We start from the raw sequence: 15,940 nt of genomic DNA, 5'->3' as shown, positions 1-15,940 counted from the left end.
AGTATCAGCAAAGTGTATGGTCTATACCAGGGGTGTCAAACTCAAATACACAGTGGGCCAAAATTAAAAAATTGGACAAAGTTGCGGGCCAACCTTGATAATTACTGAAGCGCGAATTTGCCAATCCTGGCACTGTCAGAGCCATGTGCGGTGTTCCTGGCACAGTCAGTGGTGTGCGTCTCCCAGCACTATGCACTATGATAAATGACATGATAAATTGCTATGACATGATTAAACCCCAACCAATGTAATAGCCAGCCCCCCCCCCAATATTGCCCCATGTAGTAGCCAACCCAACCAAAATTGCCCCACATATTAGCCAGCCCTCCCAATAGTGCCTTAATAGTAACCAGCCCCCCAAGTGTCCCATATAGTAGCCACTGGCCTCACTGGCCTCACTCCAGTATACTGAGAGATATGTCATATACAGAACAAATAATACCACCAAACCATGAACATGTATTACCACCACACTGTGCTGGTCATCATTGTATTGTTAGAGCATAAAACCCAGTATATAAAGGCCAATAAAAATGCTATACAAGGGCCAAATCCTGACCACATATTACCATCGCCTAATGATGTCAATCATGTCATACCACCATATTGTTACCGAATAAAAATCACAGGCATGGGGGCTATGGTTTGCTTTTTTGGCATTTTCTATTTCTATACGGACACATATTCACACAAACACACACACACACAAGAACACACATACAGTATATACACACAGAGTCAGGCACATATATGCACATACAGTCACATAAACATATACAGTATCATGTACACACACATTCAGGTACATATATACTCATAAGTCACATATACACACAGTCAGGCACATATATACACATAAAGTCACATATACACACAGTCAGGCACATATATACACATGAAGTCACATATACACACACTCATGCACCTATATATAAATACAGTCACATACACACAATTTAGGCACATATATACACATAAACAATGCTGTAGTACACTGAGGCACTTACATAGTCCTCCTCTTCTGTATGTTGTTGGGCAGTGTGTGGACGGAGCTTCCTCCTGCAGGGGGACGGGACTGCCCAGTAACCCCCTGTATACTGTGCCTAGACTGCCTACACCTTGTGCAGCAGATCTCCTGCTATATTGTATTGTGGTCGGCAGTCAGCGGTCACAGCACAGCCAATACCGGCATGGTGAGCATCCATTTAAAGTAAATATGGAAGCTCACAGTGCAGGGCTGTGTGATCTGCCTTCACTTCGCCTCATGGCAGATGCGGCCCTGATGGTGGTGTGGTAGCTGTGTGGGTCTAGGGTCACTTGGGCACTTGTCACGGTAGCCTGGTGGGGTGTTGGACCCACCCCAGACAATTGGCGCCTCCCCGACACAGAAAGAGATTAACGCAAGTGTGCAGGTGTGTGTGGGTGCGCAAGGAGTTAGTCAGAATCCAGTGTGTTGGGTAAAAATACAGTACTTTTACTTTGGATCAACGTAGTGCACCAGTACACGTAATAACAGTGCAATCCAGTACAGTATAACAGTTACAATCTTGCAGAATACTTAGGTGCTGATAGTTCAGGTAGAACATTGATGCTTTTAGGTAGAAAGAGGAGTTTTTTGCAGTAAAGAGAGAGAGGAGTTGCCAGAGGGGCCCTGCCCAATGTAGTGATGTGCTCTGCTGGAACAGTTTGAGTGAACATAAGAAGTGAAAGAGACTACTTGTACTCACGAATGACCTGTTAGTCCCTGACTGCTTTATGCCTCCTTGTTTCGGGCTACGCGTCCTAGGTGGGTAGTATGAGCCCCAGTCCTTTGTTACCTGGGTGAAGCAGACTCCCAGGCCTTCCCAGTTGTCCTGCACTGTGCAGTAGGATACATAAATGTTCCGTAGCTTTGTCTCACTGGGGTCAGCTCCTATAGCTTCAGGTAACTGCACGTTTTAGTTCCTGGCGTGGGCAAGGTGAATCCCTGTTTGGCTTCTCTCCCTTGGTGAATGCTTAGCGCTGCATAGTTAAGTAGTTAAGTAGACCCGTGTGGACCAGAGGACCTGTGGTACACGGGGCAATATGGCTTGATCAATTCATATACAGACACTCTGGTGTTGATTTTTAATATAGGCCTAGCGGCATTAGTATCAGCCATAGATGGGATGTGCAGCCGTTCCATTCTCTCCAGTTCGTGTTTTACAGTTCTCCCTCTCTGAACAGCTCGCACTCCTTTATAAGACCCACATGACCAAAATTAGCAGGATATGCCTGTGCTCACATGTCTGGACCCTATGTCTTCCCCATTCTGTGAGAGCAGCAATGGTAAGTGTAATACCATATCCATACTTGTGTCGTTTGGGGGCAGCCTTCCCCGCCAGTGGTGCTGGCTGGGTTTTGGTGGGGCTTTTTGGGTCTGGTCCTGTGACATTGGGGTTGCAGGGCCGTTCCATGGCCTCCCTTCCCTGCACGTGCACGCTTTGCGGGGTTGGCGGTCGCTGACCGACACGGTGTGGAGTTAGCGTAGGGACCCGTGTGGACCAGAGGACCTGCGCGGTGGTACACGGGGCAATATGGCTTGATCAATTCATATACAGAAACTCTGGTGTTGATTTTTAATATAGGCCTAGCGGCATTAGTATCAGCCATAGATGGGATGTGCAGCCGTTCCACTCTCTCCAGTTCGTATAGTTAAGTAGTTACTTGCATAAAGAAATTCTTTAGGTTGCTGGTCTGTGTCCCTGTCAGAGGACCTGGCCAAAGCCAGGCCCTGGCTTAAACGGGTTATCCAGCGCTACAAAAACATGGCCACTTTCTTCCAGAGACAGCACTACTCTTGTCTCCAGTTTGGGTGGGGCTTTGTAACTCGGTCCTTTAAAATGAATGGAACTAAACTGCAAACCACACCTGAACAGGACACACGAGTGGGGCTGTCTCTGGAAGAAAGTGGCCATGTTTTCGTAGGATAACCCCTTTAACTTCAGCAGAGACTCCTCTTTCTCCTTCCTCTCACACTGAAAACTCAGCTAAGACTGAACACTCCCTCCCTCCAAGAACTAACTCCTCCTTCAGGGGCTAACTAAGCCCTCCTGTGAGTGGTGGGAGGCTGCGTTTGTTTATGGAGAAAGAGAAGATAGGATAGGATAGAGGCAGAAAGACAAGCACCTGCACCTGTGACTGGACAATACATAACACGTGACATACAACATAGTTAACCCTTTGTACCTTCAGCTGGCTTTTTACATACACAATACACATAGCAAGTACTGACACCTAGTGGGGAAAACACAACAGTACACCATCTCCCACTTGTGTTAATCAGAGGGAGTTACTCACTCAAGTGCACTAGAACAGAACCCTGTGCTGGGACACTACAATCCCATTAACAGCGCCATCATAGGTATCTCATCATTAACAGTGCCATCATAGTGATCCTATTATCAGTGCCATCATAGTGATCCTATTACCAATTCCATTACAGTACTATAGTAATCCCATTAATGGTTCATAGTGATCTCATTTGCACTGCCATTACAGCAATTTCATTAACAGCCCCATGATAGTGCTCATATTAGCTCTTATTAGTGTAAGGATCCTATTAATGGTACCACTATAGGGATCCCATTAATAGTGCCATCATAGTGATCCAGTTATTAGTGGCCTCATAGAGATCTCAATAACAGTGTCATCATAGTGATCCTAATAAGAGTGCCATTACAGGGATACCATCAACAGTGCCATCCTAAGGATCCTATTATCAGTGCCATCATAGTGATCCTATTATCAGTGCCCTTGCAGGGATCCCATGAATAGCACCATCATAGGGAAGACACCTGCAATGAGAGCTTGTGTCCGCCTCACATGTCATATGTCGGAGATGAAACTGGTATATTGGGACTAATTCATAACTAACATTTCCCCCATATCCTCTTGCTATCTGCGATCAGCTATAATAATGCTTGTTACCCAGGAACAGACATAACTACTGGCATAATAAGGACAATTGAGGGACAATGGGGGATCTTACAGGGTAATGGCCGCCTGTGTCTCTTCTCTATCATTATCAGATCACTATCAGGGTTCGGTATCTTTATTGGGTAATTTGTGCGCCGTCTCCTGTCGGGCAGATACCAGGCCTGGGTCCATGTTGCTTTTATTAGCACCATCCCTCCAGCATCTGGTGCGCAGCGGCCGGGCCGGCCAGATGGGAGTTATTACACTAAACACTGTATTAAGCGCAGCCCTGTTGGTGGTGCACTTTATTGGAGTCACTGGTGGAGGGTTGGATCGGGGCCAATATACAATTTTATTTTATTTTTGGTTCTATAAAGTTTCATTGGAGCAGAATATTTTTATTTGGAATAAGTAACGCTATTAATATTTTTGTGTTTTCCTGTTCCCCCGGCCCATTTACATTATGAGCGGGGTCCTTGTTTCGCCTCTGCCCGCCGCAGTGCCCCTCGCTCACTCGCCGGAGGTGGTCGTTTTATGAAGGTAACATTTATGAAAATGTAATTTAAAGTAAAGCTTCACCCCCGGAGCCGCATAAAAGCATATGTTAAAGGGGGTTTCAGAGACTATGTAAAGCGTGTTGGTCTACATGGAAGAATCTATTCCACTGAGACCCAAGATGCCCTCCAGGGTGGGCACAGATGGAGTACGCTTCTAATAAAGTGTCCATTCACTCTACATCCCATAGTTCCCTGTTTGGAGCTCATTTCCCACAGCAACCAATCAGCTTCTACCTTTCGTTTTTAAAAAGGCTCTTCAAAAATTAAAGCTGGAATCTGATTGGTTGCTATGGGCAACTGCTCAAGGTTTGATAGATCTCACTTTAAAGGGGTTATCCAGCGTTAGAAAAATATGGCCTCTGTCTTCCAGAGACAACACGACTCTTGTCTCAATTTGGGTGCAGTTTTGCAACTCATTTCCATTTAAGTAAATGGAGCGTTAAGCTATGTTCACACAGTGTATTCTTTTTTGGCAAGGACGGCCGTTGTTGTAAAAAAAAAGAATACACTCTGTAGAATCCTATGGGGAACAACGGCTGCTGTGCGCACAATGTATTGCACTACGGCCACTGTTCCACTACGGCTGTGGAAATAATTGTCAATTATTTTCAGCCAGGAGACTGTGAACAACAGCCGTTGTTCACAGTCTGTTCACATAATGTACGGCCGTTCTCATGGCTGTACATTGTATTGAGGTCAATGGTTAATTGGACTGCAGGAACACCTGAATGTAACAGCATTCTAATTAAAATAAAATTATGTTCATGCGGTCGATACTGCAGTATTGGCTTGAACATATAAGACAGCGGCAGTGTCAAACAACGGCCATTGTTCTTACATAGTCTGAACATAGCCTAAGGCCATGTTCACACAACGTATTATTTTTTTAAAAGAATGGTCGTTGCTTTCAATTTACGAAACGGCTGTTTTTTTTTATAATGCAATGATTTGCACTGAAGTCAATTCAAACAATGGCCGTTGCTTTACACAGTATATTGAACAACAGCTACAGCTGTCGAAATAACGATTATTTCCGGCCATTGTCCATATACTTCACTGCAATATTAAAAACAACAGCTGTTGTTTTGCGTGCCAAGGGGTGTTTTTTAAAACATGGCAGCCAGATTGGCTGGCTGGGCCTGCAACTTGCCCTGGAAGAGGCCAAACAGCGGCAGAATTGCGGCAGCGGCACTGGAGTTAAAACAGCCCATATCCGGAATAACTCTTGAATCGCAAACCCCATCGGAACTGGAGACAAGAGTTGTGTTGTCTCTGGAAGAAAATGGTCATGATTTTCTAACACTGGATAACCCCTTTAATTGTGCATGCAACATGAAGTGTTTTAAAGCGACCATTTAAAGGGAATCTATTAGCATTCCTTACTTAATGATAAAGCTAATGGTGGACATTAGGCAGACATTAGGCACACACTGGTGTGACATTTTTATAAAATTAGCCCTTTAGTATTATGTACGTTACCCCTCAGTGCACCAAAATGGCTGTGGCAACATCCCTAATGAACTCTAAGGTCCTCCCTCCATAGAGATGGCTGCTAAAGAGGGGCGACCTTACTATTCATTGGGGGTGCAATAAAAGGAACAGGCAGACAGCTGTTTTGTGCGATGAGGGGTATATATATCTTTTTTACTTAAAGGGAGGTTTATAGCAAATATATATATATATATATATATATATATATATATATATATATATATATATATATATATTTGCTATAAAACTCCCTTCAAGTAAAAAAGATCTATCTATCTATCTATCTATAATATAAAATTATACATATATATTTGTCGCCTCACATCTGCCATCTGCTGGAGGAGAAAGCGTTTTGCAGCGCTCATCTATTCCGCCAGTAGCTCTGCACTGCCCTCCGGTGGAGGTTCCGATGCATGACACCTCTCCTCTATCTCCGATGGGCAGCGCTCTCTACTGACATCTGGTGGTCAGAGTTAATCATTACCGCTGTCCGCCCTGCCTGCTACGCCTCCATACCCGGGACATGTATTTTTTTTTTATTATTTTGTCGCAACATCCGCTTCCGTTTTAGATTCTAGGCGCCCTGTGCTGCAGGTGAGAGTTGTAGTACTGTCTATGTGATGGCTGTCATACCGTTGATTGGATCTAAAGGGTTAATATGAAAAGCGTCGCAAACAACCCGCTGCGACTTTTGTACGGAGGGGGTGTATTTTTTTTTGCAATTTTGACGTAATGCATTGTGCGATGATGTCATCACCATAGCTGGTTTCTTTGTACATGTTATATGTGATTAGTGTCCCCAGCCTGTTGCAAAACTACAACTCCCAGCATGCCCTGACAGCCTTTGGCTGTCAGGGCATGCTGGGAGTTGTAGTCTTGCAACAGCTGGAGAGCCACAGGAGGCTACGAATGTAGAATCCTATTGAAATGAATGTAGCAGAGACACAACAAGTTCAGCTCTGCTACATTTCCTCATTATGTTGTTATAGCATGTAGTAGCAGCTTATAGCTCTCCCCCTATAGGTGGACAATGCAGTGACCATGGCTGCACCCCCTGACACAACACTAGGTGAATGACACTGCTGCATCTGAGGTAGTCACCCACCAACAGTAGTGCCTGTTGCTAAGCAACTGCCTAAACCTCTTTGATGGCCAAACAGAGGTATATGTTAAATTGCTATGGCGCCATGTGGTATCCATCAGTCTCTATTGACTTCTATCTCATCCATCAGACTGCAGCCATTTATTTCCCAGCATGCCTTTCCTCCATGGCTTCCGGAGGATAATATTTGAATACCAGCCGCTGGTAGATGAGATCCTGGGAGCGGTGGGCATACACGACCCCGAGCAGACCGAGGTGCCGCAGAACACTGGCAGGTAAGTAACAGCTCTGTCATACTGTATGCACAGCTACTTTCTTGCAAAAACAGCGCCACCCCTGTCTTCAGGTTGTGTGTGGTATTACAGTTCAGCTCCATTCTCTTCAGCACGTTTACATGTTATGTGGTGAGGGGACACATATTTCCGGTGCGCTTCACACTTCCTGTTCTGCTTGTCTACAGCTTTCCTGCTTTGAATGAACTGCTGGAGAGACATTCCAAGTCTGCGTTCTACCAAGAGGGTATAAGCTACGCTCTGCTGAAGGTGGCCGAGCTGGGGCTGGTCCCTGCCGCCGAGATCCTCCTCCAGTACGGGGCCGACCTCAGCTTTGAGGGTAAATATTCTTCCTATCAATTTTGGAATTGTTTTTATTTTCATTTTGTTCTGCTCTTTCCTTAAAAAGCTGGGTAGCATCTGACACCAGGAATGTCACTCAGCTTTCTCAGACACCTGAATGGCAAATGCTGGTTGTGCAGCTTTGTTAAGAGGGTACCGTCACTTTAAAAAACAAAAAAACTTTAAGGGAATCTGTCAGAACCCGTACCCGAGGTGCTGACAGTGTAGTGTAGGTGTCTGGTGGCCCCTTGTATCTTGTATCTGTAGTCCTCACTGCTTGCGCCGCTAATCTCTCGGGCCGTGCACTTCTGACATCACCAATCTTGCATGCACGTCCCAACTCAGGGCATAGGCTTCAGTCCTTTAGCGTGTGTGCTGCTTCTACAGCGCATGCGCAATTGGTGCCATCAAGAGCGCATAGCCTAAGAGATCAGCGGCGCATGCACTGAGGGCAGCAGTACATATGCATCAAAAAGAGGGAGGAAGAAGTAGTGGTGAGGTGTACCAAAGTGCGGCACTAACGCAAAGCCACTACTCCTCTTTGACTCTTGATTACACTGGGACCCAAGATTGTATAGAATCCACTGCACAGACACATTTACTACAGGTACCAGGCTGTCACGGGGCCTGTCACCTACACTACACTGTCAGCATGTCTGATCCGGACCGGGTGCTGACAGATTCCCTTTAACAATCCTTAGAGATATGCCCAGAGTTTCCATAGATAGAGTCGGGAGAAGCTCTCAGCTGAGCACTTCACTCCCGCTCGTTTCCATCACTACTGGAAGTCTGGTAACATGTTATAAGTTAATAAGAGTCGTCCTCATTGTTCTGTCTTCCCAGATCCTGTGACGTACTACACGCCTCTCCACATCGCAGTCCTCCGGAACCAGCCTGACATGGTGGAACTGCTGGTGCAGAGTGGAGCCGATATTAACAAGAGGGACCGGGTGAGAATCCAGCTCCCCCCTAGTGACCCATTGGTATAATTGTCTTTACTGCTCACCCCATACCCGGTATCAGCTGAGCGTTCATGTGCTCTGAATTAGTAGAGGGGAGGTAAGCCGCTGCCAGACAGCTCTGGAGTTGGGCAGTCGAAATCTAATATGGCTGATCCTTCTCTCCCCTGACATCATCTGTCATTGGAGAGTCTGACCCCCCCCATACACATTAGATGGTTGTCAGCATCAGCTGGTAATATCTCAGCCCTGTGTACAGGATGATCAGCAGACAGTAGTCCTTACAGTTCTGCACACTCATGGTGAATACTTTCTTTGGTCCAGATTCATGAAAGCAGCCCCCTGGACCTGGCCTGCGAGGAGGCGGAGCGGCTGCCGTGTCTGCAGCGACTTCTTAAACTCGGAGCGGATGTGAACGCAGCAGACAAAAATGGTCAGTGACCGGCGCAGGTAGAGTAGAGGAAACACGGTCCTAGTCAGGATCCCTCACCTATTTAGCATTGCTGTCAGTTCTGCATCTAGAAGTAGACAATTCCTTTAAATTTACCCTAATCCTAAAGCATTGTCTTGGTCTCGGCAGGTAAGACGGCGCTGCTGCATGCCCTGGCCAGTAGTGATGGCGTCCTGATACACAACACTGAGAATATCCGCTTGTTGTTAGAAGGAGGTAAGTGACTGGGGATGGTATTGGCGGACCCCTGAGCCTGAACAGTGTGCCTGTCGCTTTAACCCCTTTATGACCAAGCTAATTTTTGTTTTTGCACTTTTTTGTTTTAACCTCCTCGTGTTTAATAAGCAACAGCGCTTGCATTTTTTGCGACACCAATTGTACTTTGTAAATGTATGTGTGTTTACAATTGCTCTAATCTGATCCTTATAACGTTTCTATTATTTGGTCTATGGAGTTATTTGAGGCGTCATTTTTTGCACCATGATCTGTTTTCTCTATTGGGAGCTTGCTTGTGTGTATGTGACTTTTTATTATTAAACTTTTCTGGATGTGATCAAAAATCAGCAATTGTGCACATTGGCAGGTTTTTACGCTTACACTGTTTACTGTGCAAAATCAGGGATGTGATAGTTTAATAGTTTAGGCGATTCCGCACGTGTGGATAGCAAGTGGGTTTATAATTATTATTATTATTTAATAGAAAAGGAAAAGTGATTTGAAGCCACCTTGGGAGGGGGGGGGGGACTCATATGAGCAATGCACTGATTGCTCATAGGGATCAATGCATATACCTATATACTGCATTGATCCATATCAGGTCTTGATTGCATCAGGCTGCAGCAATCCCAGATGTCAGGCAGCCTGGGAGACCTTGAAGAGAGGCCTTAGGCTGCACTGACTTCTGATCACCTCCCGGCAATCTCGCTGCGGGGAGCTGTTCTTGCCACTGGACGACTAAAGACAGGTATGCTAAGCCATTTAAAAGAAAAGTCCAGCAATTTTTTTTAATTAAAGCATTGTATTGCCCCCCAAAAGTTATACAAATCACCTATATACACTTATTATGGGAAATACTTATAAAGAGCTTTTTTCCTACTACTGCATCAAGGCTTCACTTGCTGGATAAAATGGTGATGTCACGACCTGACTCCCAGAGCTGTGCGGGCTGTGGCTGCTGGACAGGATGATGGCAGGGGGATGCTCAGTGTCCCTCAGTGTCCCCCTGCCATCATCCTCTCCAGCAGCCACAGCCCGCACAGCTCTGGGAGTCGGGTCGTGACATCACCATGTTATCCAGGAAGTGACATCACCATGTTATCCAGGAAGTGAAGCCTTAATGCAGTAGTAAGTGCAGGGAAAAAAGCACTTTATGTGCATTTTCCGTCATTAATTTATATTGGTAATTTGTATAACTTTTGGGGGGCAATACAATACTTTAATAAAAATTTTCTCCTCCTTTAAATCCTACCTATTGATATGTCACTTCTTTGGGCGGCGGGAGCCATCCCATAGAGACACTGTGTGACACTGTGGCGGGGAGCTCCGCCGCAGAATTCCACCTGTTTTGCTCAGTAAGAACATACCCTAATGGGTTAAAAACCATTTTCATGTCGTCTGAGTGTTTAGACTTTGTGTTAATAGAGGTGATTCCTTGTACAGGACCCTCATTTGCCAATGTCTCTTGTGCCAGAGGATCCATACATCATATGGTCATAGGAAAGGTGCAGTACTTAATTTGTCCTGCGGTGGTGCTGCAGGTGAATTGATCACTTTCTGACGCAGCTGATCGCTGGAGGTCTTGGTAGCAGATAACATGGTGAAGGAACCTTCTAATAAGAAGTAATAGTGATAATAGAAGTGTATGCAATGTGTCAGGCTGTGGCCGCTCCTTACCTCTGCTTCCGTTCTCTAGGCGCCGATGTCAAGGCCACCACCAAGGATTGCGACACCGTATTTTCAAGCATCATCTTCCTATTGGGAGAGACTGTTGGAGCTGATAAAGAGGAGGCAAAGCTGATCAACCACTTCTGCTTCCGGGTCAGCCAGCTGTTGATGGTCCATGGTGCTGACCCCAGCGAGTGCCCGCCCCACGAGTCCCTCACTCACACGTGCCTCAAGAGCTTCAAGCTCCACTTCCCTCTCCTGCGTTTCCTCCTAGAATTTGGTGCCTCTTACAATTGCTCCCAGCACGGCGCCTCCTGCTGGTCAGGCTTTCACATGGTCTTTGACAGGCTGTGCTCTTACCTGGGCAGCTGCGAGGACTGCGATTCTGTGGACCTGCTGAACAAAGCCGAGAGCGTCCTGGAATTGATGGTGGCCCAGTCCTCCAGGATTTCCCTCCCCAGGAACTTTGACGTTAACACCTCGAGCTGCGGCGTCCATGCGGAAAAAGTGAAGACCCTCCACCAGTCCCTGAAACAGCTGGAGAACTCGCCCCTTACCCTGAAGCATCTGTGCAGGGTCTACATCCGCCAGAGGCTCAGGCCTTGGCCCGTGGAGGTTAAAGTGAAATCCTTGCCCCTTCCAGACCGGCTGAAACTGTATCTTCTTATCCACCCGGCGGCCTCCTATGAAGAGGATCTATAATGGCCGCCCAGGAGGAGACTTTGTCCCCCGTCTTTATGTTCCCACCCAACACGTGAACTTCAGTTTCTGCAGCGCAGAGGTCCCCACCCCCATCCCGCAGAGGTCTCTCTTGTGTTTGTGTAGTTATGGAAGGCCGATCCATCTCGTCAGGGTATTTACCCCATATTTGGGAATTAATTTCTGCATGAACCCCTCTCCTCTCACCCCATGAGGAGAACATGCTATTTATTCTAATAAAGGGAGCTGTGAGTGAGCTAGGTGCGGAGTCATCATGGGGTAACGTCTGAGTATAGTCCGGTAATGGGTTGGGTTATGGGATGTAAGGTGGGTCCAGTTTCTGTTTTTATATTCCGCTGGCATGATACTACAACTCCCAGTATGCATTCAAAGGGAGTCTGTCAAATGAAATTTCCGTTTTATTTATACTTTGATTTAATTTCCAGTACCTATCAGCTACTGTATGTCCTGCAGGAAGTGGTATATTCTTTCTGATATGACACAGTGCCACCTCTGTACATGTCAGGAACTGTGCAGAGCAGTAGCAAATCCCCATAGAAAACCTCTCCTGCTCTGGATAGTTTGTGGCAGCACTGTGTCAGACTGGACAGAAAGACGAATCTAACCTGCTGATAGCTCTCTATTGCATATAGGGAGTTGAGGATGAAGGTATGTCTATTACCTTCATCCTCTTCGCAGTTCCCGTGCTGCTTGTTGTGAAATCCACTGCTTGATAAGGCCTTTAGGAGCACTGAGGAACAGGGCTGCCACCCCTGCGCGCCGATCTCCTGGCCAATCAATGGAGCGGGCTGGCCGGACTGGTAGCCCCACCTCCAGTGCTCCTAACGGTCTTACCGGCCAGCGGATTTCACAACAGACAGCACAGGAATGGCACCAAGGATAAAGGTAAGGGACATACCTTCATGCTCAGCTCCCCATGCGCACTAGATAGCTGCTGGCAGGTCAGATTTGTCTAACCTGCTGATAGTTCCCCTTTAAGGGTATGTGCAGACTACAAAATCGCAGCAGATTCTGCAGCTCGCCCCGGTCGCGCGCATCTCCACTTGTCCCATAGGCTTCATTCTATGGTTTGCTAGATTCCGCCATCCAACCAAAGAATCAGCAGATTCATTCCTTGGGCTGACGGCAGAATCTGGCAAACCATAGAATGAAGCCTATGGGAACAGCGGAGATGTGTGCGGCTGACAGTAACCGCAAGCAGGTGCAAACGGTGGAATCTGCAGCGAGTTTTCCGCTGGGACTCCGTAGTGTGCACGTACCCTCACCCTCCCAGCGTTACAAAGAAGCTACAGTGTTGTAGATAAAGCCTGCCAGGGACTTGTTTACATTAGCCGTCTCGGGAGGGGGAGACTGAGAGAAAAGCTAGCACACACATTTTTGTGTCTTCAGCAGAAAGAAGCAGCTGAGAACTGGGGTAAGGAGACTGAATAGATAACAAGTATGGAAGGAATTGTTAGTCTCACCATGGACTGCAATATATGAAAAAGTTTGTTTGAGTAGCATAACCCCTTTAAGGGATATGAAGTACAAGACACCATGACAGTCTCACTCAGGTACATCAACACTGTGATAGCATCCATCCGTCTCAAGAAACATCAAGTTGAAATAGAGACAAAGGGGGAGATTTATCAAACTGGGGTAAAGTAGAATTGTCTTAGGCGCCCCTATCAACCAGACAGATTCCATCTTTCATTTTTCAAAGACTTTGAGGAATGAAAAGTGGAATCTGATTGGTTGCTAGGGGCAACTGAGAGAATTCTAATTTACACCAGTTTGATAAATCTCCCCCATAGTGTTTATGTCCCTTCGATCCAGCAGTCAGTGGGGTCGCGGCACCAGGAAGCCTCAGAAGTTGTACAGTTTAAAGAGCCTTAAACGTTGGGTCCGGTCCGCTCTGTGCCGTTTCCATAACTCAAAAGAGGAGATGATGTTTGGTGATTAGAGACGATCGAACATCGGAAAATCGTAGGTTTGATCGTACTCTAACCTGCCGCATTTGATTGCTGATGCCTTCTTGGTCCGTGGGGAAGGAGGAGACAGCCCGGGTACTGCCTGGAATCCCGGAATTCCTGTCGGTACCCAGGCACTCTCCTCCTTCCCCACGGACCGGGAAGGCATCAGCAATCAAATGCATTTATTTCTGGAGGTCAGCTGTTTTGCATAGTCTTCATTAGGGTGACTCTGTACGGCCCACTTTGCTGCTGGATGGAGGCGGGGAGAGAGAAGCCACAGGCCTAGGGCAACGTGTTGTAGATCTACTCATGCCGGGGGTTGGCCTGTCTCCTGGTGTTGGTATTTAGAAGAAAAGCAACTTTTATCAATGCATGGGGGTGGGCAGTCAAACTAGCGTGGCCTAGGGCATCAGTGCCCTAGGTTTGTGGCACCTCTCCCCCCGTCTCCATCCAGGCCAGGGAGAGAGGCACCGCTGGCCTAGGGCACTGATGCCGTCATATTTTCCTCTTAATACCAGCATCGGGAGACAGGCCAACCCCCGAACCAGGCACGGTGTGAGTACCTCTACAACACAGTATGGCCAGTTTGGGGGCAGCAAGGTGCCGGTACAGTGTCTTTAAAGTGTCTTTCATGTCAAAAGGTGAGCCATTGGGAGGCTGGGTGCCCAGACTCCTACCTATTATTATAGAGGAGAAGCACTCGGCTAAGCACTTCTTATTTCCTTGTATTAGATGGACTCTATAAATGTGTTAAAAGTTTTGTGACGCTTTAAAGTGAATGTACCATTAGGTACAAAACTTTTTTTTTTAAACTACCTTGTTGGCGTGGTCCTTTTTTCTCTTCTTATTCACCCCCCCCCCCCCCCCCCAAAGTGACAATATCCCCTTCCCTCTGTGACACGCTTCTATTAGAATCAACAGGGCCGTGTCCCGGGAGGGGATATTATCACATTGGGGGGGCGCCGGGCCTGCCTCCAGTGCATAGAGCAGGGCTGGTGCATAAGAGAATGGCGCTGAGTGCGGGAACTGGGCGGCGTTGAAAAAAGTACCGGGTAATGTAACAACACAAAAAATTTGGTTTAAATGTTTTACGTGGAGACAATAATATTTAAAGGAGATCTCTAGCACTGTAAAATAGGTATGGGTATACTTTTTTTCGTTGCTGTAGGAAATAGTTGACTACAACACTCCATACAGAGGTACACAGTGCTGTGCAGTATGATATCCCCCATTACCTCAGGTCCTATTAGCAGCCTGTGTCGCTGAGAATCACATACAGATATTCATATATACCTGTGACAATGGCTCTAAACGTGAAATTTCAGCAGAACATTTTTTGCTAATTTTTGCAGTGGAAATCAGGGTCACCTATTTGTGGCAGAAACTTTCATAGAATAATAAGAGGGCAGATAATCCTTGTGTGAATTGGCTGCACACCCCCTTCACAAATCCGGGGCTCAGCCTCTGGAATACATGCCACACTTTAACAGTCATTTTGCATTAATACCTGCTGTTTTTAAGGCTGAAAATGCAGCCACAGCAGCTCATGTGTGAACAGGACTGTATTCTTATTATAACTGGTGATGCCACCTAATGGTGTATGCCTGGAATTACAGCCACTGACAACACCAATGACTGGAGATTAGGAGCTGCACTGAGAATACATATGCCCTGACCACACAGTGATTGTAATGGTGACAGGCAGATGAGTTATAGGATACAGTGTTTTAGTTCTTCTGGACTACCTAGAGTGCTATCCACCCCGGTCATCCCCAACCAAGACAAGGCCGAATCTCAAGGGATCGGGGGTTAAAGAGAACCTGTCCTCATTTTCATGCTGGCTAAGGCATCAGGTGGTCCCCGATGGCTTCTACCTGCCCTGGTAACCTGGTTAATAGATCTCAGTCTATATGGGAGAGGGATCTCTAAAAACCAAAGCTGCTGGGGCAGGGAGAAGATGCTGCTTCTTTCTACTTACTTAGCACCTTGCATCAGTGACCACTTCTCCCCCTCACATGCCATCTATATACTGCATTCTGTGAATCGTCCCCTAGCACGGTGCACCACAATAAGTCCAGTACAATGTCACTAGCACTATGCTGTGGCATTGCAGGGAGGAGTATGTGCTGTGCTGTGACTGGCCAGAGCTGTAAGGGAAAGGAAGACCTGTGTGTGCACTACTGGCAAACAGCCTAGTCCTGCCCCCTGGAGGGGACTCTCAGGGGCTTAGTAACAGCAGTGAGGGCGCTGAGATCACTTTGTCACCACCCAAGA

The 15,940-nt window shown here is 46.7% G+C and overlaps 1 protein-coding gene across 2 annotated transcripts in view; it reads left to right on the top strand.

Moving 5' to 3' along the window:
* The window catches only part of ASB6 (ankyrin repeat and SOCS box containing 6), a 28,120-nt gene extending 15,301 nt beyond the window's left edge, over positions 1 to 12,819 (top strand). Inside the window, exons 1-7 of one of the 2 annotated variants that reach the window (XM_069985920.1) lie at positions 6,415 to 6,578; positions 7,217 to 7,361; positions 7,547 to 7,698; positions 8,544 to 8,650; positions 8,984 to 9,092; positions 9,240 to 9,326; positions 11,023 to 12,819. In XM_069985920.1, the coding sequence (XP_069842021.1) occupies positions 7,240 to 7,361; positions 7,547 to 7,698; positions 8,544 to 8,650; positions 8,984 to 9,092; positions 9,240 to 9,326; positions 11,023 to 11,696 (1,251 nt within the window). In that variant the 5' untranslated portion in view covers positions 6,415 to 6,578; positions 7,217 to 7,239 and the 3' untranslated portion in view covers positions 11,697 to 12,819. Of the gene's footprint in view, positions 1 to 6,414; positions 6,579 to 7,216; positions 7,362 to 7,546; positions 7,699 to 8,543; positions 8,651 to 8,983; positions 9,093 to 9,239; positions 9,327 to 11,022 lie in introns of those variants that run through there. The other variant, XM_069985921.1, reaches the window with a different exon arrangement.
* The last annotated feature ends 3,121 nt before the right edge of the window (positions 12,820 to 15,940 follow it).

Source organism: Dendropsophus ebraccatus, chromosome 10 (assembly GCF_027789765.1).
Source record: "Dendropsophus ebraccatus isolate aDenEbr1 chromosome 10, aDenEbr1.pat, whole genome shotgun sequence".
NCBI lineage: Eukaryota > Metazoa > Chordata > Amphibia > Anura > Hylidae > Dendropsophus > Dendropsophus ebraccatus.
This window is presented reverse-complemented; position numbering and strand designations above follow the sequence as displayed.